General features: G+C 48.3%; 1 protein-coding gene across 5 annotated transcripts in view; it reads left to right on the top strand.

The window, feature by feature from the left end:
* Positions 1 to 27,094, top strand: part of CSPP1 (centrosome and spindle pole associated protein 1) — a 1,290,317-nt gene that overhangs the window by 63,518 nt on the left and 1,199,705 nt on the right. For all 5 annotated transcript variants that reach the window (XM_085605499.1, XM_085605497.1, XM_085605498.1 and 2 more), the window contains exon 4: positions 18,897 to 19,000. In XM_085605499.1, coding sequence (XP_085461625.1) covers positions 18,897 to 19,000 — 104 coding nt within the window. The remainder of the gene's footprint in view (positions 1 to 18,896; positions 19,001 to 27,094) is intronic.

Raw genomic sequence — 27,094 nt, 5'->3', positions numbered from 1 at the left:
GAGTTGCCGCCTCGGGCACGCATTCGTTCAGCTACGCTTAGTGGTAGGAGCGACCACGGCAAAGCGCAGTCCGACATTCGCACCCCTCCGGCAGTCCGACCCCACCCAGTCACCAAGGCCGTTGTTGTTGCACTACCGCCCGGCCACGGCGATCACTCGAGGTCCCGGCTCCGGGGCTGCACAGGCCGCAAACTTCAGACGGACATTTCTCCGGCTGTACCGCTGCCAGAAACTTCGGGGTCACACGGCCGGTTGCCGCTCGCGTTCACCAACACGGGTAGATAGCGCAGGCTAAGGATCTCGTGCAGGATATCTGTGCGGGGTGCGGAGGTTCACGGAGCCGGGAGCCTACGCTGCCATCCCGGTCGCCATCTTGGCTCCTCCCTGTTCCCACATCTTAGTGCTATTTACGAGGTTGAAGGCACTTGATAAATCTCTAAAAACAAGGTGCAAAGAGCCTTTTTTAGCCTTCACGTACTTTCCCCAGATTAGATAAAGGTTCAGACATTGCTCAATTGTCCCTATACCCGGTTTAAATCTGAGTTGAACTTCTGATGAGATGTTATTTGCAAGAGACCAGTCTTTAAGACGGGCCAATAATATTCGGCCTAGGATCTTGGCACTAGAGTTGATCAAAGAAATCGGCCGATAACCGGCTGTCTGAGACCGGTCCCCTTTTTAGGGCTCGCCAGAGCCAGCGCTTTAGCGCTGCTCTCGCGAGAGCTTTTGTAAAAGGGGGATTTGGAAGTGCAAACCAGTGCTTTCAGGCCGCCAACTACAGTGCATGTGCGCCGGGCGTGCCTGCGTGATCATTTCGCGGCCGCTTTGATGTTCTCAGTGAGCCGCGCGGCCACTGAGAACATCAAAGCGTCCGCGAAATGATTACTTTCACTTTCACGGCCACTTTGATGTTTGATCGCGATCACTTTCACTTTCACGGCCGCTTGTTCTAATGTAAACCAGCCTCGTTCTTTACGTGCTTCAACTATGCGAATGCAGCTCCCCTGACTCTTCCACTGTGTCTGTCCAGAGATTAAATCCTTCCAGCATGCCCATGTAGCGCCTCTTTCGTTTCTGCAGCCCTTGCTGAGCTTCCCTCATTGCGCAGGTCTATGCCCTAGCTTCTGATGCTTCAATTATGTAAATGTAGCACCACTGATCCTTCCATTGTTTCCCTGCAGCTCCTTAAAGCCTTCCACTATGTCCGTGTAGCGCCTCTTTAGAGTCTGCATCGCTCACTGAGCTCCTCCTATTGCACGGGTCTGTGGGCCTATGTCCAGTGTAGGCCTCAGATGCTTCAACCACGTGAATGGAGTACCTCTGACTCTTCCATTGTGTCTATCAAGCGCCTTAAAGCTTTTCACTATATCAGTCTAGCACCTCTTTAGATTCTGCAAGTCCACTGAGCTCCTGTAATTGTGCAGGTCTGTGTCTTGTGTAGGCATGTGACGTTTCCAGTGTGTGATTGGGGCACCTCAGATCCCTTCATTGTATCTGCCAGTACCTTAAAGCCTTCCACTATGCCTGTGTAGCGACTCGTCACTCTTTGCAGCGCTCACTGAGCTCCTCTCACTGTGCAGTTCTTGCCTGTTGCGTTGAACTCCCCTCGATGCACACATTAACGTTTTCATGCTTCATACATTGGGCACTGATGACGAGAACTTACCCCTGTGCTTTTCTCTTCTGTCTAATTTCGAACCTTGTCTGAAAATATATATTTTCGGAGGGTTTTTTCCAGCCTTTTTTCGTGCCGGTGATGACCGGTAGCACTAACAGCAAAGGGTCCCGCGAGGCCAGTTGTCGGCCACTGATCGAGGCCCTAGTAGCTCTGACGTCAGTCAGGAACCAGCAGACCGATATTGATAACAAGCATTTGCAATGCATTAGGTCTCGCATTTACGCGAGTTTGAGCTATTGACATTGCAAATAACAATGCCTATGTTATGTTAAGTTATGTTAATAACACTTCTATAGCGCACAGCTGCCCCAGCCAAGGGGCGTCCCGGCGCTTGGAGAGAGGTCCCAACCACAACACAGCTGTACAAGGGCAAAAGCGCGCAGATCAAAGTACTAAGATGAATGAGGGAACAAATGCGTTTTAATAGCCCTTCTAAACTTCAAAAGCGCATCCATTTCACGAATGTGGGACGGAAGAGAATTCCACAATTTTGCAGCCAAAACCCGGAAGGACCGGCCTCCAGCCATGCATAGCCTGAACCGTGGGACCACCACCAAGTTTTGACCCAGGGATCTCAAAGAACGCGAGGGCACGTAAGGCACCAAAAGATTATCAAGAATCTGGGAAGAGGCCCACTTGAGTATCTTAAAAGAAAGACACAAGGTCTTAAAATGGATCCTCTGTGCCATAGGCAGCCAGTGCAGAGAACGGATGGTACTTTCCGCAGAGCAGAACCTCGGTAAACCTACCAGGGCTCTTGCTGCGGCGTTCTGGATACGTTGCATCCGGGCAATTTCAGCCTGGTTGGCCCCCAACAGGAGCGAACTGGCGTAGTCAAGCCGAGATAGTATGGATGCCTGTATGACCAACTGCCTGGTAGGAGCATCAGAGAACCTCAAGATAGATCTCAACCCTCGTAAAATGCCGAAACAGGTGGCCGCCACTTTTTTTGTGTGGCCACTAAAACTGAGGGCAGGATCTAACCACACCCCCAAGTTTTTTACCTCTGCGACTGGAATAGGAGTTACACCCAGCTCAGGAGGCCACCACGTGTCACCCCAAAGATCCGTCCGCTTGCCCACAATCATGACCTCAGTTTTTTTAGCATTAAGCTGAAGACAGTTGGCATTCATCCAGCTAGCTACCGCCAGGAGTCCATCCCGGAATCTGGGGGCGTCGAGGTCGGAGTCCCCACTCAGGGCGACCGCCAGCTGCGTGCCGTCAGCATAAGAGACCATAGTCATGCCCCAATGTTTGACGACAGCTGCTAGCGGTCTCACATAAAGGTTGAATAATGTGGGACTCAACGACGAACCCTGAGGCACACCCAGCTCCAGCGGATAGGACTTGGACTCAAAAGGCGGGGTAGCAACCTTGAAGGTCCGATCAGCAAGGAAGGAGCGGAACCAGTTGAGTGCAGTGTCCGTAACACCCGCCTCTCTGAGACATTGAAGTAGGATCCTGTGCGAGACCGTATCAAACGCGGCACTAAGATCAAGTAATACCAGTGCCGCAGTCTGACCAGAGTCAAGCACAGATTGAAGATGTTCCGTCATTGAGAGCAAGGCTGTCTCGGTGCTGTGACCAGCACGAAAGCCATTCTGGGAGGAATCCAGAATGCTTGCCCTCACAAAATGTTCAGACAGTACCCCGTTCACATAGGCCTCAGCAACTTTCGTGGCCCAGGGAAGGAGAGAGATCGGGCGATAGCTCTCGAGTTTAAGGGGGTCCATTGTAGACTTTTTCAATATGGGTGTCACAACAGCCTGTTTCCATTTAATTGGAACAACACCCGAGGCGAGAGAAAGATTTATGAGGTGGCGCAGTGGAGGAAGACAAATATCAGCAGAGTCTCTGAACTGGGCTTGCCTCACAGGATCCGCTGGCGAGCCAGATTTTATCTTATATGCCAACTTATGAAATTTCTCCATCGACAAACTAGGGAGTGAGGCCAAGGCCTCACATATGGCCGGAGTAGGGCTAGTAGGCTCAGCTACCGGCTCAATGATGGGGAAGGCACGATAAATAGCTTGGACCTTTTCAAGGAAGAAAGAGGCCAGATCTTCAGAATGGGTCACTGAACAAATTTCCGCCGCAGATGCTCTTTTAGCCGTCAGGTCCTTTAGGACCTTAAAAATTAGCTTGGACGGATTGAGGCTAGTTCTAAATTCCTGGGAGTAATAGGCTGCACGGGCTCTACACACAGCTCTATGATATGTTTTAATTTTAGAAAAATACTGAGTTTTTTTTCCCAGCCTCATAGGATTTCCGCCAGTCCCTTTCTGCCTGTTTACAAGCTTTTTTTAACGGCACCAGGGAACTGTCGTACCATGGGCTGGGTTCTCTGGGACGACATTTCGTCCAGACCGCGGGGATCAATACATCCAAGGCCCGAGAAACCCAATCACAAAAAAGGTCATATCCAGAATCTACATTGAGAAAAGGGCCTAGTGGGTTGACCTCCAGGAGATGGTGAAAATCCTCCAGTTTGAGTTTCTTCCAGTGGCGTTTATGCACTACTCTATCCAGGGGCTTGAATGGATGTTCTTTGATCAAAAGAAGAATTTTCACTAAAAAGTGGTCGGACCAGGCAACTGGGCAGGGCCTAGCCACCTTGGCCTCTGTCAAGTTAGTGAATAAAGGATCAAGAATGTGGCCCCCCACATGAGTGGTGGAGGTAACCAGCTGATTTAGCTGAAGGGCCTTCAAATCCGCCAAATTACTACTAATGGCAGAGATATGACAACAATCAAAATGGAGATTAAGGTCTCCAAGGATGCTGAAGTTTGCACAGCCCATTGCCAAAGAGCTGACACATTCCGGGAGAGTCTTTCTAAAAGCAGTGTCACACCCGGGAGGACGGTAAATTAGGAGGCCAGACAAAGTAAAATGATGGCTAATAGAAATTCTGAAGAACGCACTTTCACATCCTACCAAATTCACTACCCTCCAGTCACAAGGGTAGCAGGATTTTACGACCACGGCGATGCCACCTCCCCTAGATGCCCGATTGTGAGTGAAGATGGAATACTCTGGAGGGAGTGCAAGATTCACGGCTGCCGTGTCCACTTCCTGAAGCCATGTTTCCGTCATGAAGAACACGTCCGGTGTCTCATCCCTTATAAGATCATGAAGTTCTGAGTGGTGCTTCAGAAGGGACCTGATGTTGAGATTCCAAATAGTAATATCTCGAGAGACCTGTGGTCTACTACGAGAGGACTTAACCGGAGAAGACTCCGTCAGGACAGAGATCGAATAAGGGGCATTAAGCGACCAAATTCCACAGGCACACTTATACGGGCCACAGAGGGGGCTAACAGGCCCATGTGCACAACATGGGACCGACTGCCCAATACCCAACAACTCATCCCTGGAATATCCACTCACCGAGGACATAACCTTAGAATGGTACAAACTCCCACGAGCAGAGTACCGCCACGCCTCGCGCCTCCTTAGCGCTGACGGGCGCAGACGGGCAGGACTCTGGCTCGACTCAGGCGCAATGAAGGCGCGCCCGCTGCGCGTTACCGCTGCGCGCTTGAGGACTGGTTTAAATAGGGTGACCGCGTGTCTGCAACACCACTAGACTGCTCAAAATGGCGTCCAGAAAACGTCACCACCACTCCCAAGATGGCGGCCGATTCTCCACAGTATCGGAACCCCCAGAATCGGACCTGCTAAAGCAGCGGTGAGTCAACAATTAAAGTGCAGGTAAGGGGGAGAATGCCCAGTCTTAAAATCAGGGGAGAACAAGCTAAAAATTAACAGAAATACAAAACGGGTGAATTAAAAAAACGCAGCGCACCTTCAGCACAGCGCTAAAGCACGCAAGTCCTCAAACGCTCTAATGACTCTAATGACTATTGGCATTGTCATTTACAATGCCAATAGCTTTAACTCGTGTAACTGCGAGACCTATGCCATTGCAAATGCTTGTTTGAAAGTAGGAACCACAATAGCGGTCTCCCAAGACTGTGTGATGGACCCCAACACTAAAGATCTAAACACATTTGTAAGTAATGGGGCGCATAACCTAAGGTTTGATTAAAAATATCCGCAGGTACCCCATCTGGTCCTGGGGCTTTACCTGGAGTACACTTATTTATAGCAGTAATAAACTCTTGTTCTTCAAAAGAATATTGGAAATCATGTGGAAAATAATTTACTGTCCGTCTCGTGAGGTTGACATATCTTCTGGGGAAAAGATTCTTGTAAAATGTTAAACCCGGGGGGCGGGCGTGGCCAAGATGGCAGCGAGGTAGGGCGCGCCGGCTCTAGGCTCCTGCCTGACGTCTGCCCTAACAGCGCTCCCTGACCAGTGTTTGCCCAGCGCCGGACCCGCGGAACATTGCGTCGCCACCCGGAGCACTGCCAGCACCGAGAGACGCTTGGGGGAGCCAGAGACGTCCGCGCTGCGATATTGTGAAGCGATGAACTTCATGCGATGATCTTTGGTTAGCAAGCGTTTTGAGGCCCGCTAACAGGGAATGAGATAATCTTCGGGATAGCGAGCGTTTTCAGGCTCGCAGACAGGTGATGCGATGATCTTTGGTTAGCGAGCGTTTTCAGGCCCACCAACATGCAATGCGATAATCCTCGGGCTTAGCATTTTCAGGCCCGCAGACAGGTGATGCGACGATCTCCGGTAGCGAGCACTCGGCGGCAGCAAAGCGACGATTTTCCTCACGCTCTCCAGCTGCAGCGGCTCGCTAACTGGGGTTAGCGACGATTTTCAGAACTCTCTTCTCCACAGTAGAACTAGAGGCCCTGGAACTCACAGGAGCCTCACCTGCAGATAGAAATCCTCGCTGGGAGGAAACAGGAGGCTCATAGCAAAAATAAAAGTTCCCTCAAAGTCCTTTTCCTCTTCTTCCAAGTCCAGTAGTAACCACTGCAGGCCAGTCCAAGAAACAGCGCACAAGCACAAGGACAGTCCTTCTCCTGCAGATTCCTGTAGTTACACGGACAGAGGTTCTTCTTGTTGTCCAGGAGCAATACAAATTGTAGGGGTTTGGGCACAGATATTTATACCCCAAAAGTCTTTGTTCTAAAGAGTCACAAGTCACTGAACCCAGCCAGAACCAGTTCTGCCCAGCCCTGGAGCACTTTGTTTACCAGGCTGCATCCTTCCTTTCAGAAGGAGGGGCTCTGCCATCAGACGCACAGTGGGAGGTGGAGCTAGCATTCACCTTGCCAGGCACAGCCCTATTCAGGTCCAGGAGCTACCCCTCCCCATACTCCAATGCAGATCTCTCTATTCAACCCAGGTCTGACTCAGCCTGCCCTGTCCCTCCAAAACCAGACAGCGAATACACATAACAGCAGAGCACACTGGAAGGCTTAGGCAAGAAAATACCTACTTTCTAAAAGTGGTATTTTCAAACACAGAATATAAAAATAAACTTCACTAAAAGATGTATTTTACTATTCTGAGCTCAGGCATACTAAATTCGTTTTTCTACCATGTTCTGTGGGTCAGTATAGAATGTAATAGCTAAACCTCCCATTCTGGCCTATGAAGAACAGGTAGCCTTACAGTAGTGAAAAACGAAATTGGGTGTAATTCACTACCAGGACATGCTACACACATCAGAGAATGCCCTACCTTACACATACAATGCACCCTACCATAGGGGTGGCTTACATGATGCCAAGGGAAGGTTCAGGGGCTGGGAAGTGGGTGCATTTCACAGCCAAGATGGCAGTTCTGGACTGCACGCAGACACTGCAGTGGCAGGTCTGAGACACACTTTACAAGCTGCTTCTGTGGGTGGCACAAACCAGCGCTGCAGGCCCACCAGCAGCATTTGGTTTACCAGCCCTGGGCACACACAGGCCACGCTACTGGGGACTAACAAATAAACCAAATAAGCCAATCATGGATATACCAATTCACATGTCAACTTTACACAGGGAGCATTCGCGCTGTGGCACTGAATGGCAGTGGCACAGCGCCCAGAGCATCTATAACCAGCAAAAACAGAGGAGACACAGCGATAAATGGAAGGGAGACTCACGCCAATGGTGCCAGGTCTAACATATCCCCTGTACCAATTGCTACTCGTCCATTGCTGAGCAAACCAGTTCCCTGTCACTCACAAAGACGGACAAGGGCCCTGGGCCCCTAACATCCATCCCAGGAGACAGAGCTCATCTTCTCAAGCACCTTAAAGAGCTTAGGGGATTATTGTGGGACCTTAAACCAGTGGTATCGCGTATGTCTATTACATTAATACGATTATCTGAGGAATTCCCTCATTCTACTGATAATATTTGTATCTCACACCCTCCGAACAGTCATCTTTTGCTCAGAAAACCAAATCTCACAGAGTATGGGAACCAAGCAGTCTCTCATAATTCCACTCATGATTTCCCCTCCAGGAACATTTAGAGGGGCCGGGGTATTCAATCATACAATTAAGAGCAGTCTTGTATGACCCCCTAGCTCCTCTCAGTCCCCAAACTATAGCAACAAGCAGCTCGAGCCGCCTAGGCATCCCCCAGTCCCAACGCATATATCTACCTGACATCTGGGACCCTCTGCCCTTAACTCCAGCTGCTCCATTTCCCTGACCAATGTTCCTAATCTCACCCAGCACATGCATAGAGAAAGTGAGGATGCATTAATTAATAAAACCATCCATTGGATCCGAAAATGAGGGGTTGTTGCTTTCTTATATGGGAGGAAATCCTTGGGGCGAAAAGGTACTCACAAAGTGGCATCACATTTGACATCATCGACTTAAGTCTGTGTAAGAGGGATCCAGCCGATAATCTAGTGGCCTGTGATGCTCTAATATCTCACCTATGTGAATCCAAAATAAGATTCAAATATAGATGGCCTGAGCATAGAGACCTCAAGCAGACCTATGTGCCCCGTCCCATGAATGCATTGGATCTCCCACACAAAAGGTTCTGGGCGCCCTATATGACAACCAGGCTCTGGGTGATCCTATGGGCCTATCTGTTGTTCCGTGCACCCTTATCCCTCACTCCTTTTTCCACAGGCACCAAGACCAGATCTTTGATGTCTATTATCTACTGGAATGTGGCTGACCTGGGCTCCAAGGTTACACTTCCAGACTGGACCAATTTTATCAATGGTTACGATATCTGTTTATTCTAAGAAATCTGATGCCTGGAACCACTCTTCAAACCTGGCTACCTAAACCTTTCCATTCCCCCAAATCGCAGCCCAGCTGGTTGACCTGTTTTTTTAAACTTGTTTTATTTCAGAGAACATGACAAACCGTGGCATTTTGAACTCACAAGTGCTTTACATACAAATCTGTCATATATCTTTGGCTCTGTTCAACATACATAATATATCAGTGGGACATCTCTTCGGCGTGTTAGGACATGGTACAGTACTAAAATAATGTGCATTAACTGCGTGAATATACAGCCTGTCCTAACAGATTAAGGAATAACAGGGTGCAATCATGTCTAGTTCGTGGGTATCGTAATTAAAAGTTGCCCCATATAGCTCAGTCTTGGTCAGAATAGTCTGAGCCGTCGTGTGTTGGTGCTAGAGTCCATCCATATCTGCAGAGGACAGCCAGTGTACAAATGGGTCTCATATGTCCCTGGGGCGCGCCCACATTAGATCCAAGTATTCTGGCAGTTGAATTCTACAGTATGTCGCCTCTCGAACCCAGTCCTGCACCCTGGGGCGTGGACCGCACCCCAATGTAGGGCCTCTTGGCCATCAATCATAGTATGGCCGGTAGTTTCCTCAGCTTCGGTGGTATGTGTGGGATAATTCCCAGCAGGGCCACCAGCGGCGTGCAAGGCAAGACCTGTCCCGTTATGTTGCCAATATATTGCAGTACCTTGGACCAGAAATTTGCTATAGGCCTGCACCACAACGCCACATGTAGGAATGACGCTGTGGATGCCCCACATCTCCAGCAACTGTCGTCCGTTTGCAAACCCATCCGCTTCAGTTGCAGGGGGGGTTTTATAGAGTCGATGCATGTATTTAAAATGCATTAATCTGAGCCGGTAATTTGGAGTCAACTGTTGTAGTTGTTTACAGCTAAAGTCCCATTGCTAGTCTGTTATGGTCTCGTCTAGATCTGCCTCCAATGCCCCGCGAACCGCAGGCATGCTGATCGGGTGTTCCCTCTGTGTGATCGTGTAGAGTCGTGTGATCAGTTTGCGCCCCGATTCAACAGATAGTACATTTTCTAGGGCTGACAGCTGTGGGGGGGGGGGGGGGGGGGGGGGGTGCTGGGAAGGGACCAAATTTTGCTTCTGCAATTCGCTCTCAGTTGATAATAAAGTAGCATATCTAGTCCAGAGGGGGGCGTAGGTCCACACGTCTGCTGCAGTGTGAGAAAGTGATTGTCAGGATATAGGTTTTGTCCAATCAGTATGTGGTGTACCCGAGCTCTCTCCCGTGCTTTACTGTCCATCAGTGGTGGAATTAGTGGGTTTCCTGCCAAAGGAATTGAGGAAGCATAAAGTATGTCTTTATTGGCACGTCTGCAGAGGCCCCCCCCCAGGCCCACCGCATTGCCTCAACACTGTCCACTTCATTGCGGGGACGCTTGAATGGTTTATAAATGGCCGTGTTTAGGGGGAGGGGTGCAGCTCTGTCCAGCTTGACCTCTACGTGAGGATGAAATGGGGTGGGGTGCACCCAATAGTGTAAGAACTGAGCCTGTGCGCAGTGTGCATAAAGAGCAAAGTCTGGGGCTGCCAGCCCGCCCTGTGATTGTGGTACTGTTAGCGTCTCCCACGAGATTCTTGGCTGTTTCCCCGCCCAGACCAGCTCAACCATTAAAGAACGGAGTGTTTTCAAGAAGTGTGCTGTGAGCGGGATAGGGACGTTCACGAACGGGTATAGCAGCTTAGGTAGGATAATCATTTTGGCCAACGCTATGCGACCTATAAACGAGAGAGGGAGAGTCTTCCATCTCCGCACTCTGTCCTCGATCCAGTCTACCACCCTTCCATAGTTTGCCGTCCAAAGTTCTTGCAGGTCTTTGCTTATCCAGATGCCCAGATATCGTGTCGGTCCAGTCGCCCAGACTATGGGGGTACTCCGTGTCAAAGGGTTGTGTACCAGCAGTCACAGGGATTAGGACCGATTTACTCCAGTTCACTTCGACTCCCGAAAGCCCACCGTAGCGCACCATCTCGCGCGTCATGGGCGAGAAGTTGTCCTGGGGATTTATCATATATAAGGTGATATCATCTGCGTACATTGACACAGTGAGTGCCCGTGTAGTGAACCCTATTTCTTTGTTACTGTGGTGCTGGCGAATCCTGGCCGCCAGTGGTTCAGTAGCTATTGCGAACAATAGTGGTGACCGGGGGCACCCCTGTCTGGTTCCCCTTGTAATAGGTATTGGGTCTGAGACCAGGCCATTGACCCGCATTTGCGCCGTTGGCATGGTATATAGCAACTGTATCTGGTTATTAAATAGCGGACTCATGCCCAGTCTGTGTAAGAGTGGGAATAGGAACCTCCATTCTAGGGAGTCGAATGCCTTGGTGGCGTCTAAGAGCGCTGCGATCGCTGACACATGGGGGGCGAGGTAGTGGAGAAGCGCGGACAGAGTTCGGAAATTGTGAGAGGTGGATCTCCCCGGTATGAAACTTGACTGATCCGGTCTGACTATCCGGGGCAGCAGCAGCTGGAGGCGGACAGCCAGCAGTTTGGCAAAGATCTTTGCATCCAGGTTGATCAGTGAGAGTGGCCGATAGGAGTCGTACTGGGAGGGGTTCTTATCAGGTTTTAAAGTGGTGATAATTATAGCTTTGCGCATGGAGTTGGGTAAAATACCTGTTTCCATGGCTTCCCGGTAGATGTCCAAGAGCCGTGGCGCCAGGATGTCGGAGTATTCTTTGTAAATTGTAGCCGTTAGGCCATCTGCCCCAGGTGCCTTGTCAGCTGGAATGCTGCCTATCACTCGACTCACATCTTCTACAGTGAAGGGGATGTCCATATACTCACGATGCATCCTGCTAAACCAGAGTAGTTCTACCGAGTCAAAGTTGTCCTTCAGGACCTCGCTCAGTAGGCTTGATCGAGAGGTATATCGTTTTCCATACAAAAAATTCATTGTGGCAAGGAGATATGGCGCGGAGTGCACCGTGGTGCCTTCCGGCGTGATCAGTTCAGTGACAAATGTGGACCCTCTGGGGCTCTGGATCATGTTTGCGAGGGTTCTCCCCGGCCTGTCATCCTCCCTGAAAGAACGCGCCTGCCCGTGTTTGTGTAGAAATTTGGTTTCTCGGTTGGCTGTTTCCTGATATTCCGTCCGTTTGGCACAGATATCAGCGAAGGCCGTGGAGGTGGGCAAGGGAAAGTATTGCGTCTCTAGTGTCTTTATCTCTGCTTCCAATCTGCTCAAGTGCCCCCGAATGTCCCGGAGCACGCCAGACTGTCCTGCCATGCAAAGGCATCTTACCACTACTTTGAACGCCTGCCACAACGTTCCCATTGTGTCCACCGAACCCGTGTTGTGTTTGAAATAGTCCTCAATGTGTCTTCTTAGGCTTTCCCTGAAGCCCTGGTCATAGAGTTAATTGGGGGGGAGCCGCCATGCGAATGGCTGCCTGTACGGCATCGGCACCGAAAGGGCCAGCGTCACTGGCGCGTGATCTGAGTGTGTGCGAGCTTGATGTGTAACATCAGTGACCCATGTGTGTAGATCTTTAGTCAACAACCAGAAGGCTAACCTGGACCACGCATGATACTGCTGCGTTATGCATGTGCCTTCCCGATCTGTGGGGTGTAGCATGCGCCACGTGTCAATTAAGTGGTGGTCCTGTATTATTCCCTGTATAGTCGCAGTGGCCCGAGGGTGGTGCGTACGAGATGCTCCCTCTCTGTCTTCCGAGAGCGATAAAACAATGTTGAAATCACCCCCAATGTATGTGTATTGTGATGCCAGTCTTGTCAATCCGCGCCGACAGATCTGAAATACAAAGTAATTGCCATTCTAGAACATAAACCACCCCATACCGCCCACCTCCCACACCAACCCCGCAAACAAGTTGTGTATCCCTCGATAACCCACCTATCACAAACTGTAATCCGTAAAACATCGAGTCAATGGGAATCATCCCGTGGGGGCATGGGTTAGCCGGCGTACTGCCCCGTTGCCTCGGCTACGGGGTGGCCGAGCTTTATAACAATTATACGAACATTGCAAAGCAAATCTGAGGTTCCAATTGAAATATAATTCTAATACGACGCCCCTTAACGTGCCACTTCGGGTTGTATACCAAGAAGCCCAAGGCACCCCTTTCTCAACCCTTGTGTTCAGTCATTATCGCTTAGTTGGTCGCCTGAGAATCGTGCAGTCTCTGTGTCTTTGTGCTGGTGTTTCCTAACTGTTTGTTTAGCCAACTTCAGCGCCGCACTTGCTTCAGTGAATGGCATGGGCTTGCCTCCAGTCTGCACACGCAGGTTCGTGGGAAAGAGCATTTGGTATTTAGATCCAATTTTTTTTGTACATGACTTTTTCGCCGGTATAAATTCTCACCTTGCTGCCTGCACTGCTTGGGTGAAATTAGGGTGGAGCGCAATGCTATTCCCTTGGTGTCTCAATTCTCCTTTCTCGCTAGCTAGTCTCAGGATGGTGTCTCTGTCCCTATAGTTGAGCAGGCGAGCCAGTATTGTCCTGGGTAGAGCACCAGGAGACGGTCGTGCTCCCAGTGTCCTGTGTGAGCGCTCCACCTGGAACATCGGTGACAGATAAGGGTCGAATAGATCCCGCAGGAGGCCCTCCACAAATTTTTCTGTATTTGTGGATTCTGGTATTCCTGTAATTCGGACGTTATTTCTCCTCCATCTAGCTACGAGGTCTTTGTTGCGTGCCTTGATTACATCTAACACTTTATCCATCTTGCGAAGGTGTTCCTGCATCTCCACTTGTCAGTCGTCTGAGTCTGAGACTCTGGTTTCTAAAGCATCTTTCTTATCCTCATGCTGGTCTACTCTCTGCGAGACCTTGTCCATCCGTATTACCAGCGAGTCCAGTTTGGCGTCTATCGCCCTGAGGCTACCTTTCACTTTGCGGAGCATGGTTTTGATATCGTCCTCTTGCTCCGGTTCCAGCTGTGTTTCAGGCACCACAGTGATCTGCGTCTGGTCAATGTCTTGCATTTTGGATGCTCGTTTCTCAAAGGTGATTTTAGCCTGTTTGTTATCGTTTTTCCCCATCGTTGCCTTTCTCCTCTATCGCCTGTCTACAGTGTGTACACACACGGTGCTTAGTACTGCCAGGGCGCCTCGCACCTGAGTTTTCCAAGGATGGGCCTCTGCGCCTCAGAGTATAGTTTTGGATTCTGCCGAGTAGAGGATGTTTATCAAACAGCGGCTTACCAGTGTACCATAGGGCCACTGCAGTACACGGGGGACCTTGCACTAGCCTTCGTCCTGTGCAGTAAAGGGTTAGTTATTGACCTTCCCAACAAGCTCTTTAAGAAAATACTACCCTATTTTCTTATTCCCATATCTTTTCGGACGTCCCCCTCTGCAACAAAATGCTAGTTCGACAAGGAATGCAGACGAAAACGCTCTCTATTGGTCAAGGCAATAAAAAAATAAGGACACACTGCAGGTCCACACAGCAAGGAAGCTCATTAACTCAACTCTGGAGCGTGCAAAAAGATAGTGGGACGTGGGGAGATAGCAAGATCTTACAGCTGCTTGCTCCGCTAAGGACTCTGTCTGTTAGATTTTAGTCCATAGTCAAGGGGAGTAGTGTTCGGCAAGCGCCACCCCCCTCACAATTACCTCGCCCTGCTCCCTGGGTTGATCATTTCTCACATCTATATTCAGAGGGTCTCCCCCTAAATGTCGCGTACGATGAGTCAACTGACCTGATCACCTTCTGTCCCGTTGCCTCAACTGAGAGCAGCAGATGTTTCTAATGCCCTAGATGCAGTTACGAGAGGTAGAGCGCCAGGACCCGGTGGCATTCCTACTGACATGTTTTTTCAGGACAGATTAAACAGGTCCAGGTACATATTAATTCTGGCTAAGGCCATTGCCAGCAGTGACCCTATCCTGTACTCCTGGAAGGATGCTAAAGTAATCCCTATATATAAACAAGCATTTGGATGCAATAGGTCTCGCATTTTAGAAACTTTGACCTATTGGTATTGTAAATGACAATGTCTTTTATTATTGCAGGTTTTTTAAACACATAAATAAAAGGCATTGTCATTTACAATGCCAATAGCTCAAAATGTCGCAATTGCGAGACCTAATGCATTGCAAATTCTTGTTTGTGACAATACCCATCCTGAGTAGTTTACAGCTGTAAGGTGGTCTCTTAACGCAACTGCCGCAATCTTGCCCACCCTGTCTTAAAATTAGCCATGAGAAAATCCTATATCTCTTCCCTCCAGAACTCTAGAAGGATGTTCCAGTGTCCACAATTGTACTTTCTCCCCCAATACACTGGAACAGACGGTATCCTCCATATCATCGTAACATCACGACGTTAAGTATCATGGCCCTTTGCCTGCTGATTTATTGTGTAGGCAACCAACATTGTTTTGGTCCTTCAGGTTGTATCATGGAGCAGTGTTCTGCTCGTCATTTTCCCAATAATAAACTTTGGCAGACTGTTTATTAGCAGTCAAATTTTGGAATCCACATGCCCGTTGATATTTAAAAAGAAATCTTTGTTACTTTTGTTTTTCCCTGCACATTTCTGGTGCATGCCGACAACGTACTAATAGCTGATTGAGCTTGCCGTGATCATTCGCACACGCACGCACATAGCCAGCGACACAGCTGCACCCACTTTAAATTGATTTGTCCGATTAAGGTTGCAGGGAAAGTATAAAACTTCGCCCATCCCACACAGAGCTAACATCTGAGACGAGAGAGACCAGCAGCACTTTAAGGCACACAAAAACACGGTCACGCCTGTGAACCACGCAGCGACGTTAAACACTTCGCTAGTGTTCCGGACAAAATTAAAAGTTAAAAAAAGAGTGCCCACACTAACAGAAATGCCCTGAAGCAAAATGACCCATGTAACAGGGCCAGTCGCCAGTGGCGTAACAAACTTACCAAAAGGAGGGACAAATGGTACCACTGCACCATACCAAAGAAAGACATCTCGAAAGGCACAGGAAGGAACCTATAAAAAGCGGTGGGCATGGACATTATTCACAGACTGAATACAGCATGCCTCGCAGAGCAGCACATGCACACGGACTCTAGGCTCGACCTAAAAAGGAGTTTGATGTTCGAATGAGAACTACCAGCCAGTCAGTTAAATTGACTCTGTTCAAAAGATTTTTGCCTGTCTAGTCCTGGTTAAAATTCAGGACTGGATTACTGATAATGACATCCTCTCATTCTTCCAAGCGGGCTTCCGCAACAAAATCAGTACAATAAACTAGGTCTTTCGCTTCTTGCTTTTATACAGTAGTGTAGTGGCAATCAGCAAAGGCAGCATGTATCTAGCCTTTGCGAACCTTAAATCAGCTTTTGATTTATTTAGTCCCCTGCAAGAAGTTGTGGTTGGTCCTCCAGGATTTGGGTACACCTCTAGATCTGTTAGCCATAGTAATTACTCTGCACCAAGATAATTTTTCTCCAGTTCGCTGAAGTGGACAGGGCGAAATCACCAATCAGTTCCCTATTGACAAAGGTGTTTGTTAGTGTTGTGTTTATGTCCCTACTTTGATGTCCCTGTTCCTTCATACCATTGTTCAGTTCCTTTCTTCCTTTCCCACTGATGCCCCTGCTTTGGTCGGCTCTAAAACACATTTTATTGTTTGCGGATGATACTTTGTTGAGCTTGAAAACTCCTGGTGGGCTACAGCGTGCACTACACCTTTTTGAGGAGTTTGGTACAGCGCGAGGTTTCGAGATCAATGCCACAAAAACAAAGTACATGACGTTTAAGCGACATGGGGAAGAGTGATGTTGGAGGACAAGCCACTTGAGAGGGCAGATGTTTTTAACTACTTTGGTGTCACCCTGTCTTCGAACATATCATGGAAACCCCAAGTGGATGTTATGTCATTAAAACACAGACAGATCTCCGGGACCATAGTGAAGGAACATAATTGTTCCTATTCCAAATCAATCGGCCCAGCCTTACAGGTTTACTATGCTAAAGCCTTGGACTCCGCTTTATACGTCTCAGAGGGGGTCTCTAATATCTCTGCTTTAACTGTCCCAGAGAATGTTTCTGAGAAGTTGGACTCTCCTTCCCCTAGCACCGTGATGAAACCCTAAATGCTTGACATAGGTTGAAAAGCGTTAGTCACTAAAGTTAGATGCCACCCATTATTATTTTGGAGAAGGCTATGGTCTACACTTTAATTAGCCCACTATGCCATGGTCCTAAGAGATGTTATTGATGCTGATAGATTCCACAAAATCAAGTGGCTAAAGCAAGTTAATAAGCTATCAATCGACGTAGGCATGAGGGAACTTTTGAAAAACCCACCCCATCATCAGAATCGGAGTCAGTAAAGAACCACAATTGGCTATGGATTTTGTATTGTGAGGCACATGAGGTGAAGAGTTAATCTTTTAAGGGTAGTTTCCTAGACTTAAAATGCCACAGTTTCTTGAAACCCACCCTACTTGGACTCTATCATGGTGCTGCTAGATAGAAAGGTATGCCCAGACGTGGGTCCCGTGCTCTCCATGCCACTGGAATCAAGCTATCCTGGCTGAAGAGGGGTGAAACCCCAAAACCAGTCCTAGGATGCTTGCTTCTAGTCCAGGGAGGACCTGGCTTTGGCAGTTCGGGCTGGACTGTTCCCATGAGGCACAGGGTCAAGACTGATTTGCATATGGATGGGTTCAAACTGAAATGGCATGGTGAGCAAAAAAACAATGGAGTTAGGCCCAGATCTCTGTACTGGGGTGAAGGTTTACATTGTTCTGCATTCTGTCCATCAACTGTTGTTTTTGCATTCAATTTAGGGTTGGCACTTTTCCTCTGAAACCCTTTACTTACATTTGGTCTTCGGCTTCAGGTGCAGGTGTGCTTTGCCCTGCTTGCAAAGGCTCAGTAGAAACGGTTGCCTCTGTTTATTTGCCTGCCCTGGTTATGAGGGTCTCCACTTAAAATGGATCAAACCTCTTTGCAAGATGCTGGGGACCAGAAGTAGCACAATTGCACTCAGAATCTTAAGATCTGATCCTCGGACACTGTTTGCATGTTCTGTTGCTAAGTTTTTGGGTCGGATGTGGGAATTAAGATCCCCACCCCAAGTCTGACTCTGGCTCCTCTGATGTGTTTTACCCTGTCTAGCGGGATCCAACAATAGTCTTGTGCAACAACTAACACTTAAAAATATCACCTGTGGTAACCCAGATGTGATGTTGGTAACTGCCTTAATAATGCATATGCCCCATATTGCTCGATGTGTTGCTTAGGCTTCTAGTTTTAAGAAGTGTGCGTGCGCTGTTCATAATTGTTTTTCTGACTTCCATCATATTGAAATGTACGCACTAGCTCCAGTTTAACAAATGCTTAAAGTAGTTGGTTTTAATGATGATACTGAGTTTCCCCTGTGGAAATTGGGTGGTGGATTGTGCCCTGTCAACCATTCAATTGATTTGTATGCTGCAATGCTTGGGCACTCATACAAGGAGGAAGCTGTACGTTGTTATCGAAGTTTTACAATTTTAACTATATTGTATGTATTTATTGTAAAAACTTGCTTTTATGACGCGAGTTGTAGAAATAAAATTCATTGATGATTATTCTCTGAATCAGGATCGGTCTTGTGTGGGTGTAAATGGCACATTTTGCTTGTGTGCAAATTTGATTTGAGTTTTGTAAAAGCGCATCGTCTGCCCTAGGGCGTCTTGGCGCTGCCTTTAATGAAGAAAGAGAACTGATGGAAATTTACAAATAACTTTTGAGAGCTGTAATCGAGGAGTGGAAAAAGCAAACTTGTGAGCAAGGATAGCATTGTGATAATAGTAGTGTTTTCACAAAGGTAACTTTATGAACCATGATGAAATTCTTATAGTCGGAAGCCTGTGAGGGACGAACAAGGAGTGCTTAACGTGATCTTTACCATGTTCTCTAGAGGCTGAGAAGAAGAGGATCTTAGGAGAAGCCCTTTTACAGCCAGATATTTGTTGTTTTTCTCTGTATACCTGTTGGTCATATGGTTTTATGCTTTAAGTTAATTACGGTGACCTGAGCCATAAAAGGTTATTTTATTTATTCAGTGTAATTAATGGCAGTTTCCACTTTTACAGAGGAGGATTTCTGTGTGAGCCTACCTCTTGGTGAAGAATATGAAAGAAAAAAGCATAAACTGAAGGAAGAACTTCGTCAAGATTACAGAAAGTATCTTAATCAGGTATGTTCATTTCAAATCTGAATTTGGTTCAGCTAATTTGGTGGTCCTCCTGCAAAATAGGAGTGTATTTTAGGAACCTGAAATGGGAGATTCTTGATTGTTCATAAAATATATTGTTAATGTTGTACTTGTATGTGTCCAAGAGGACCTGCAAACAGGGGCAGGCTTTATTGGCTCTAAGCTGACTGAAATGCACCATTTGAAAAACACTTTTCCAGTTTAATGGATTGAATCACCTGCCAAACCTTCTCTTCGCAGCCACCCAAATAATACTGTCTATATTCTAACATCACCAGCCCCTTTGCCTTGGCTCACGGGATATTTATGGCAGCAGGTTTATGGAGATGGAGCAGAGAGCTACCAAAGATGCTAAAAAAAACCACAAATGGTGATCTTGCCACAAGCACAACTCATCACCCCTGTTTGTAGGTCCTCTCGGACAGCTACAAGTGAAAAATGACCTCCTTGCCCTGCCCCATGAAGGTAACTAATGTGACCTTCCTCCTTTCAAAATACATTTCTTTTCATTGAAGACTACCTTGGCACTGCTCCTTTTTGAAAATGTGCAAAATACTTATTTAATATGTCCTGCAAGAATGCTCTTAGCAAGCCCGTGGGTTTTATCTCGCTCTCTGGACACACGGATGGACTTTCTGTTCAGAACCAGTTCTTCCACTTTCCCTTCTGCCCTGGGTCAGTTTCACTATTTTCCATAGCAACACCTCACTAAGATTCTGCACATTTACTTATGGTATACATCTTCTCTTGGGAATACATGCTCTACTAGACTCTGTTCTTCGAATATTGTAACATGCATCTATTTTTGACAGTTATGATTGATAAAACAGGAAGTCCTACATGGGCATTACCCTTCAAAAGGACCACCTGTCAAAATTATCACACAATTCCATTGGAAACATTATTTCTTTTTTTAAAGTGTTATCTCACTAGTATGTGAACAGTAAAAAGGATAATTTTTACCATACTTGCTATTTTGTGATTGGATTGTATGACACACTATGATACTATACAATGAGACTACTGAATGTGTACTGTTTTTGTTTCGCAATGTGGATATTTTTATTTATTTTGAATTCATTTTACTGATATTCTACCAGTAGCCTGTTAGTCAAATACTTCTGTTCGGCTATTAAAGCCCTAAAAAGACAGACTAACAATGCACAATTGTTGGGAGGAGCTTAGCGCGCATCCAAGATGGTCGCGTGAGCACAGGGCTCCCCGGACCCTCGCCACTCCTCGCAATTTATCCTGATGATATCCTGATTTCTCGGACGGACTCTCGAAGGTGAACCTCGACTGAGTCCATAACTCTTTCCAGAATTTAAATTGGACTTGGGCAACCGAAATTACAGCACTTTGAACTTTTGAGGCCCACCTGGAGGCCGTGCCGGGGACTTGGCGATTTGTGGAACCGGGACGTAGTTGAACAACAACGGCAGTGGGACCTCATCAGTGGCCGTACCCCCACTTTCGGTTTCGTTTCCGGATCCTGGCATGGTCTGATTGAGAGACCTTTTCGCTTGGCTGGGGACCAATCCAGCCTCCATTTAGTTTCAGCATTGCTTCCTCATTATAGCCTCTTGGGTCAAGTCGTGACTTTCTCCGGGCCGTACGAGTTAGCTTCGTGGTTTGTTGGTGCCCGGCCTGCCGGCGGCCATTTTCACCAGGTCTCGCGGGCCCCTCCGGGGCGCATCTTCCAGCATGACGGGCAGGGGTTAAGCCGAGAAGCGGAAGACCAAGACGCCTCTTCGTGGGGGACCGGTCCAGACAAACGTTATGGACCAGTACACTCAAGCCAAAGGATCCCCCGGGCTCTCCAGCCGTACCCCGGAGGACGCCAGAGAAGACCCTTCTGCTCCTGTTGACTTGTGCCTGCAGGACATTATGGGCACCATCACCGGGATGAAGGAGACCATCGGCCAGCAATATGAGGCTCTGGCTCGTAAAATTGACACTGTCGCCATTGATGTCACTCTAATCAGGGCCGACCTGTCCAAGACTAAAGAGAAAGTGAAGTCATTGGATTTGAAGACTTCCAGCCTCACGGCCGATGTGTCGGAACTCCAAACCGAACTTGGCAATGTGAAATCGGCCAATGACCTGATGTCCCATCGGCTGGAGGATTTCGAGAACAGGGCAAGACGCAACAACATTCGCGTCATAGGTGTTCCAGAGAATCCCAAGACTCATTCGGTTGACCTCCTGGTCGAAGATCTAATCCTCACCCATCTTGCCCCTTCTGGACTGAGCAAGTTTTTCGCTGTGGAGCGTGCACATCGTGTTCCGGGCGGTAAGCCCAAGCCGGGTGCTCCTCCGAGGCCTATCATCGCAAAACTTTTTAATTTCAGAGACCGTGATGTGATCTTGCAGGCTTCGAGAGTGCACGGCCATTGAAATTTGAAAACTCTTCTGTCAATTTTTCCCGGACTTCACTCAACTTGTCCAGAGACAAAGGATGGGCTTTCAGGGGGTTAAGCGACGTCTCCGGGACCTGGGATTGAAGTATGCGATGCTTTTCCCTACCAGGCTTCGAGTGGAATATGAGGAACGGACCTTCTTTTTCGAGCGACCGGACAATGTGAGTGACTGGTTGGGTTCCCTGCTTGGTCGGGGCGATCGAACGGAGCGCCCTGGCGGTGCCGAGGGTGGTGAGCCTACACAGAAGTTACTTTTCGTTCCCTAACCTCCGAAAATCGGACATTGCTCAGTTGGGTTCTATTTCTTTTGTATATTTTGCCTTATAGTAGTTCATGTCTGGGTGGCGGGTGGAGACGGGCCTCTCTCCTCCACCGGGGTCTTTTTGTAGAATGGGATTGTTAGGGCGACAGGCACACTGCAATTTGGGGTGGCTTTTTAGTCTGCAGGGGTGCAGGGAGGGGGGAGTTGTAATGGGTTTCGGTTGGGGGGTGGGAGGGGGTGTTTGTGTTTGTGTTTTCCTTTCTCAAGGCGGCATATTGGTTCTTTCTCTGCTTCAGGTGTCCTGCTCTTTGTGGGGAGACTCATACATCACTTGTGGGGATGGGGGGTAGTGGGTTGAGGTTGATATCTTGGAACGTCAATGGATTGGGGGATCGTATTAAACGGGGTGTTGTACTGCAATATCTGCGTCGTTTGACTCCTGATGTGGTACTCCTGCAGGAGACGCATTTGGTCGGCAATGTGTGTCATGCTATGAATAGGTGGGGATACCGATTGGTTGCGCACTCCGGGTTCACCACTGGTTCCAGAGGGGTTGGTATTCTGGTCCGGTCTTCCTTCCCACTAGAGATCGATAATGTCATCCTTGACGACCGAGGGCGTTACACCGCCCTAACCGGTAGGTGGGAGGGTAGGACTCTTTCTTTAGTCACAATATATGTTCCCCCAGGCCTCCAGACCTCCACTTTCTCTGATGTTGGTTGGATGTTGCTGGAGCTCCCTGATAGTCTTCTCCTCATGGGTGGGGACTTTAACTCTGTGCTATCCGGCGATTTGGACCGCCACCCCCCCAGGGCCCTTCCCGTTTCCCAATCATGGCTTGGTGGGTTCTTGGACACCTTTGGTCTGGTGGGTTGCTGGAGGTTAATGCATCCGACGCAATGTCAATACACCTTCCACTCCGGGGCTCATGGGAGTCTCTCCAGGCTTGATTAATTCCTCATGTCCGCTGTCCAGTCCTCCTACGTTGGGGAGGTTAGACACTTGGCCCGGGGCATTTCAGATCACTCTCCTGTGTGGCTTCTTTTCGATACGGGGATGCAAGCCGCGAGGCGGATCGCCCCTATCAATCCTTGGCATCTGCGCAACCCCAAAACCCGCAACAGCCTCATAAAGTCGCTCGACCATTACTTCCTGTTTTTTCCTCAGTGTCCCTGTGGGAAGCCTTCAAAACTGTTATTCATGGACAGGCCCTATCTTTAATAGTCGAGACCAAGAAAGCTAGGAATGGGGAGGTCGTGAGGCTGGAGGCCGAAATACTGGAGTTGGAAACTGATCTAGACTTAGGTGTCACCCAGGATAGACTCCACGCCCTTAGCTTGAAACAGTTTGACTATAAATCCCTTGTTACGGATGCTGCCAAGACAATGTACAAGGAACAGCAAGGTAGACTGTATGATGTTGGGGATAAGGCGGGTAAATTGATTGCCTGGCTTGATAAGAAGGAGAGAGCGAATCGTGTGGTCCCTGTGATTCAGAATTCTGACGGCGTGAATGTGACTGACCCTGGCGAGATTGTGGAGTGTTTTGCTGACTATTTTCGTGTGGTCTACTCCCCGGTGTCCGACAGAGATGAGGATGACTCTCGTTTATTGCTGAGGGACGTTGCGCTGCCCTGCCTGTCTGAAGGGGATCGAGAGTGCATGGAGGCATCGTTGTCGGTCGACAAGATTGCGACCGCGATCCGTTCCCTCCGTTCCGGCAAAGCTATGGGCCCAAATGGCTTGCCTATTGAATTGTACAAATTGCGCCCGGATAAAGTCGCACCATTTCTCCGTGATATGTTTAGGGAGTCGCGTGATCTTGGCTCCCTCCCTTGTGACCAGCGTCTGGCTACTATAGTTGTGATTCCTAAGGAGGGCAAGCCTCGTGATAGTTGTGCCTCATACAGGCCTATTTCCCTACTGAATGCTGAACCGAAGATTCTCGCCAAGGTCCTCGCTAATCGCCTACTCACTGTCATTTGTGACCTGATCCATCCGGATCAATCTGGTTTCATTCCGCACCGGAACACTGTTCTCAACTTGCGGCGCTTACATGGCGTTCTCGCTAGGGCGGAGTCTCTGTCCGAGCCGGCCATCTTGGCTTCCTTGGACGCCAAAATGGCCTTTGATACGATAGAATGGCCATATCTTTGGGCCACTCTGGCGAAGTTCGGTTTCGGTGCGGGATTTATCAGTTGGGTGAGACTTTTATATACGGATCCGCTGGCTCAGGTTGTTGTCAATGGTAGGGTGTCCCAGTCCTTCGCTCTCGGGAGGGGTACTAGGCAGGGGTGTCCGTTGTCCCCCCTGCTCTTTGCTCTTGCTCTAGAACTGCTTGCAGCCTGGCTTCGATGGGAACCGTCGATAAAGGGCATTCAGTGGGCCCCCGATTTTGAAGACCAGGTTTCGTTGTACGCCGACGATATTCTCTTGTACCTCACCTCCCCTCGTAAATCCCTTAACGTCCTATTTGACGTCCTCACTTCTTTCGGTAACAACTCTGGTTTGATCATTAACTGGTCTAAATCGTGTGTGTATGACCTCTACGGTGGCCTTCCCCCCCTTACCGAATAGGTTTCCCATTCAAATTTCGCAATCCGGTTTCAAGTACTTGGGGGTCTACGTATCGTTGGACCCGGCTGTCCTTTACGAACATAATCTCCTTCCTCCTCTCCGACGATTGAAGTTGGACGTGGCTCGGTGGCGTAGATTGCCGTTGTCGCCACTCGGTCGAGCGGCACTCCTTTGATATTATTCCGGCGGCCTACTTCCGGGAGGTGGAGGGTTTACAGAGGAGACTTGTTTGGGATGGTCGCGCACGCATCGCTCTCGCAAAACTGACTCTCCCCTGGTATGACGGGGGCATTGCGCTCCCGGACATCAGGAGGTATTATTGGGCCTCTCAGTTGTCCGCCATCAACCATGCTACGTATGCACCCGGTCCTAATCCGGCTTTCGAGATGGATAAATATCAGTTGCCTAGTGGCAACTTCAACAGAGCGCTCTACTCTCGGACAGCGGGTAGGAACCTAACGGGACCCACTAAGATTGCAGTACGTGTGTGGAAGGATGCCAATGTGGCCATGGGATGGAATGATCGATTGACACGAGCGACCCCTTTGTTTGCTTCGGAAAGATTGGGATGCCTCTGGACAACGAAAGGTTTCGAGAACTGGGATACGATTGGCATTAGCAGAGTGGGTGATCTCTGGGTGAAAGGTGCGGTCAAATCCTTTGCGGTGCTTCAAGTGAGTATGAGTTGAGTGAGAGGGAGTTCTTCAGATATGCACAGGTTCGCCACGCTTTGCTGTCGGTCTTCATGGCCGGTACCACTGTCCTTGAATCTTCCTCACTCGAGGACCGTATACTTGATGGTCATCTGCCCGATAGTACGATTTCCTTGATTTATAAGAAATTAATCAATAATCGGGCAGATCTCCTTGTGCGTCTTAGGGAGGCCTGGACCGGAGACGGTTGGAGCTGGATGACGAAGACTGGCAGTCTGCACTTTCCTCCCCAAAAGAGGTCGCCATTCCTGCCCGTCTCCGTCTCGTCCAGCTCAAAATTCTTCACCGTGTTTATGTGACGGGTCCTCGTTTGGTTGCTATGGGTTTTACTTCGGATGGGTTGTGTAAGCGCGGATGTGGAATGAGCGCCACCTTCCTTCATATCCTTTGGGAGTGCCGTGAGGTCGCGGCGTATTGGCACCGTGTGCATGCTGTAATGGAGTGTGTCACTGGGGTCGCTCTGTTGCCTGAGGCTCGTAGATGTTTGTTGAATGTGTGGGAGCCGAATGATTACAACGTTGCCCAGGCCCGGTGGGCGGCACTTGGGAACATGATTGTAAAGAGGGATATTGCGCAGCTTTGGGGTTCCCGACGGCCTCCCACCGTGTCAGTATGGAAGGAGAACATTGACTGGTGCATGTTTAGAGAGAAGACGGTATATCTGGCTAGGGGCAAGGCTAGGGCGTGGAGTAAAATTTGGGGCCAGTGGAACACCTACCGAGGGAACATCTGTACGCCCCCCTTTGAAGACACTCCGGACATTTCTCTGTCCCCCTGATCCTGAGGTTCCTAGAATACTGTACTCCTTTTGCTGATTGTCCTGAGTTCCCTGCTGCCTCCCCCCCCTGGTAATCTCTATTGTCCTCCTGATTCTCTACCTGGTATGGCAGGTCCCCCCCATCGGAGCTCGACACCGTCTAGAATGTTTCTCGCCTTGAGTTTTGTTTCATTGTTTTTTTTGTTTGTTACTTTTACTTATAAATTTTTTTTTTTTTTTTTAAATATTGGTATCCTGCCTATCTTCTGAGTTGCTGAGAATATCTCCTGTAATTCTGCTGGACCTCTGGGGATCAGTCGCTGCTTCGTGCCGTCAAGCAATTGATTTGCATATACTAGCGGCCGGCCCTTGTGGTTGTAGGCCCATATTTGTAATGATGTTGTTTTGCACAATAAAGTTTTACAAAAACAATGCACAATTGTTAAAAAGATGCATTAAAAACCTAGTGCTATTGGTACATTAAAGTGCTGATTTTTTTGACACAGAAAGCCGATGTAAAAAACAGAGGCCAAGCCTGCAAGTTCTTAGGTTATTCGAGCGTAAAATAGGCCATAAAAACTGGACGCTAAGCATGTTCTAAAAACACACAAAAAATATAAAATGAATAAGGAACTGCTGGCTAATATTGTCGCTGGGACAGCAAGTTATTGAGGAAAACCATGTTCCTTGTTGCAGGAAAGCTGCCAAAAAGTGTACAGTGCACAGTCTAAAATGAATAAGATGAAATCTGTGTTCAGTATTGGGAACCCATAGCAAATAAGGTTCGATTCCCTTCAACAGTCATAATCTCTACATATCGCCTAACAGTGTCCATCGTCTGAATTTTTGTTTCTTATAGTTATTCTATGTTTGCAAAAAAAAGATTTTACTGTGGCTCTGGATTTATTGTCAATAGTGTTCGGGGAGTAAAGTAAATTTGAGTCACCAAGTTCTGTGAAGGTTTTCTTGATATATGTAAGCCGGGAGATGGAGTTCCAATGGTCCAATTTAACACAGTCTGCTAAAACCTGGGGAGAAAATTAGTATAAGGTGAGTGCCTTTTCTTCAACCACAATGACAGTGGATCAAGTTTAATTTTATCACCTATATACAGAAGTCCAGCTTTAGGCTGAGTTATAAAGCTGCCATTACTGTTAGGAACTGCGAGCAGTCTGTCAAGAAATGTATTTGCGATAACCTGCGATAACCTGCAGACACCCTGGGTCCATACGCTCCCAAAGAGACATTTGGCGTTGTACAATGAGATTAATTCTTTGATGGGTTTACGGCCAAGTTTCCTAAAAAATTAAATAGCTTCCACAGCCCCAGCATTTTTGGAAACTATCTG

The sequence above is a fragment of the Triturus cristatus genome, chromosome 5_1, assembly GCF_964204655.1.
Source record: "Triturus cristatus chromosome 5_1, aTriCri1.1, whole genome shotgun sequence".
NCBI lineage: Eukaryota > Metazoa > Chordata > Amphibia > Caudata > Salamandridae > Triturus > Triturus cristatus.
This window is presented reverse-complemented; position numbering and strand designations above follow the sequence as displayed.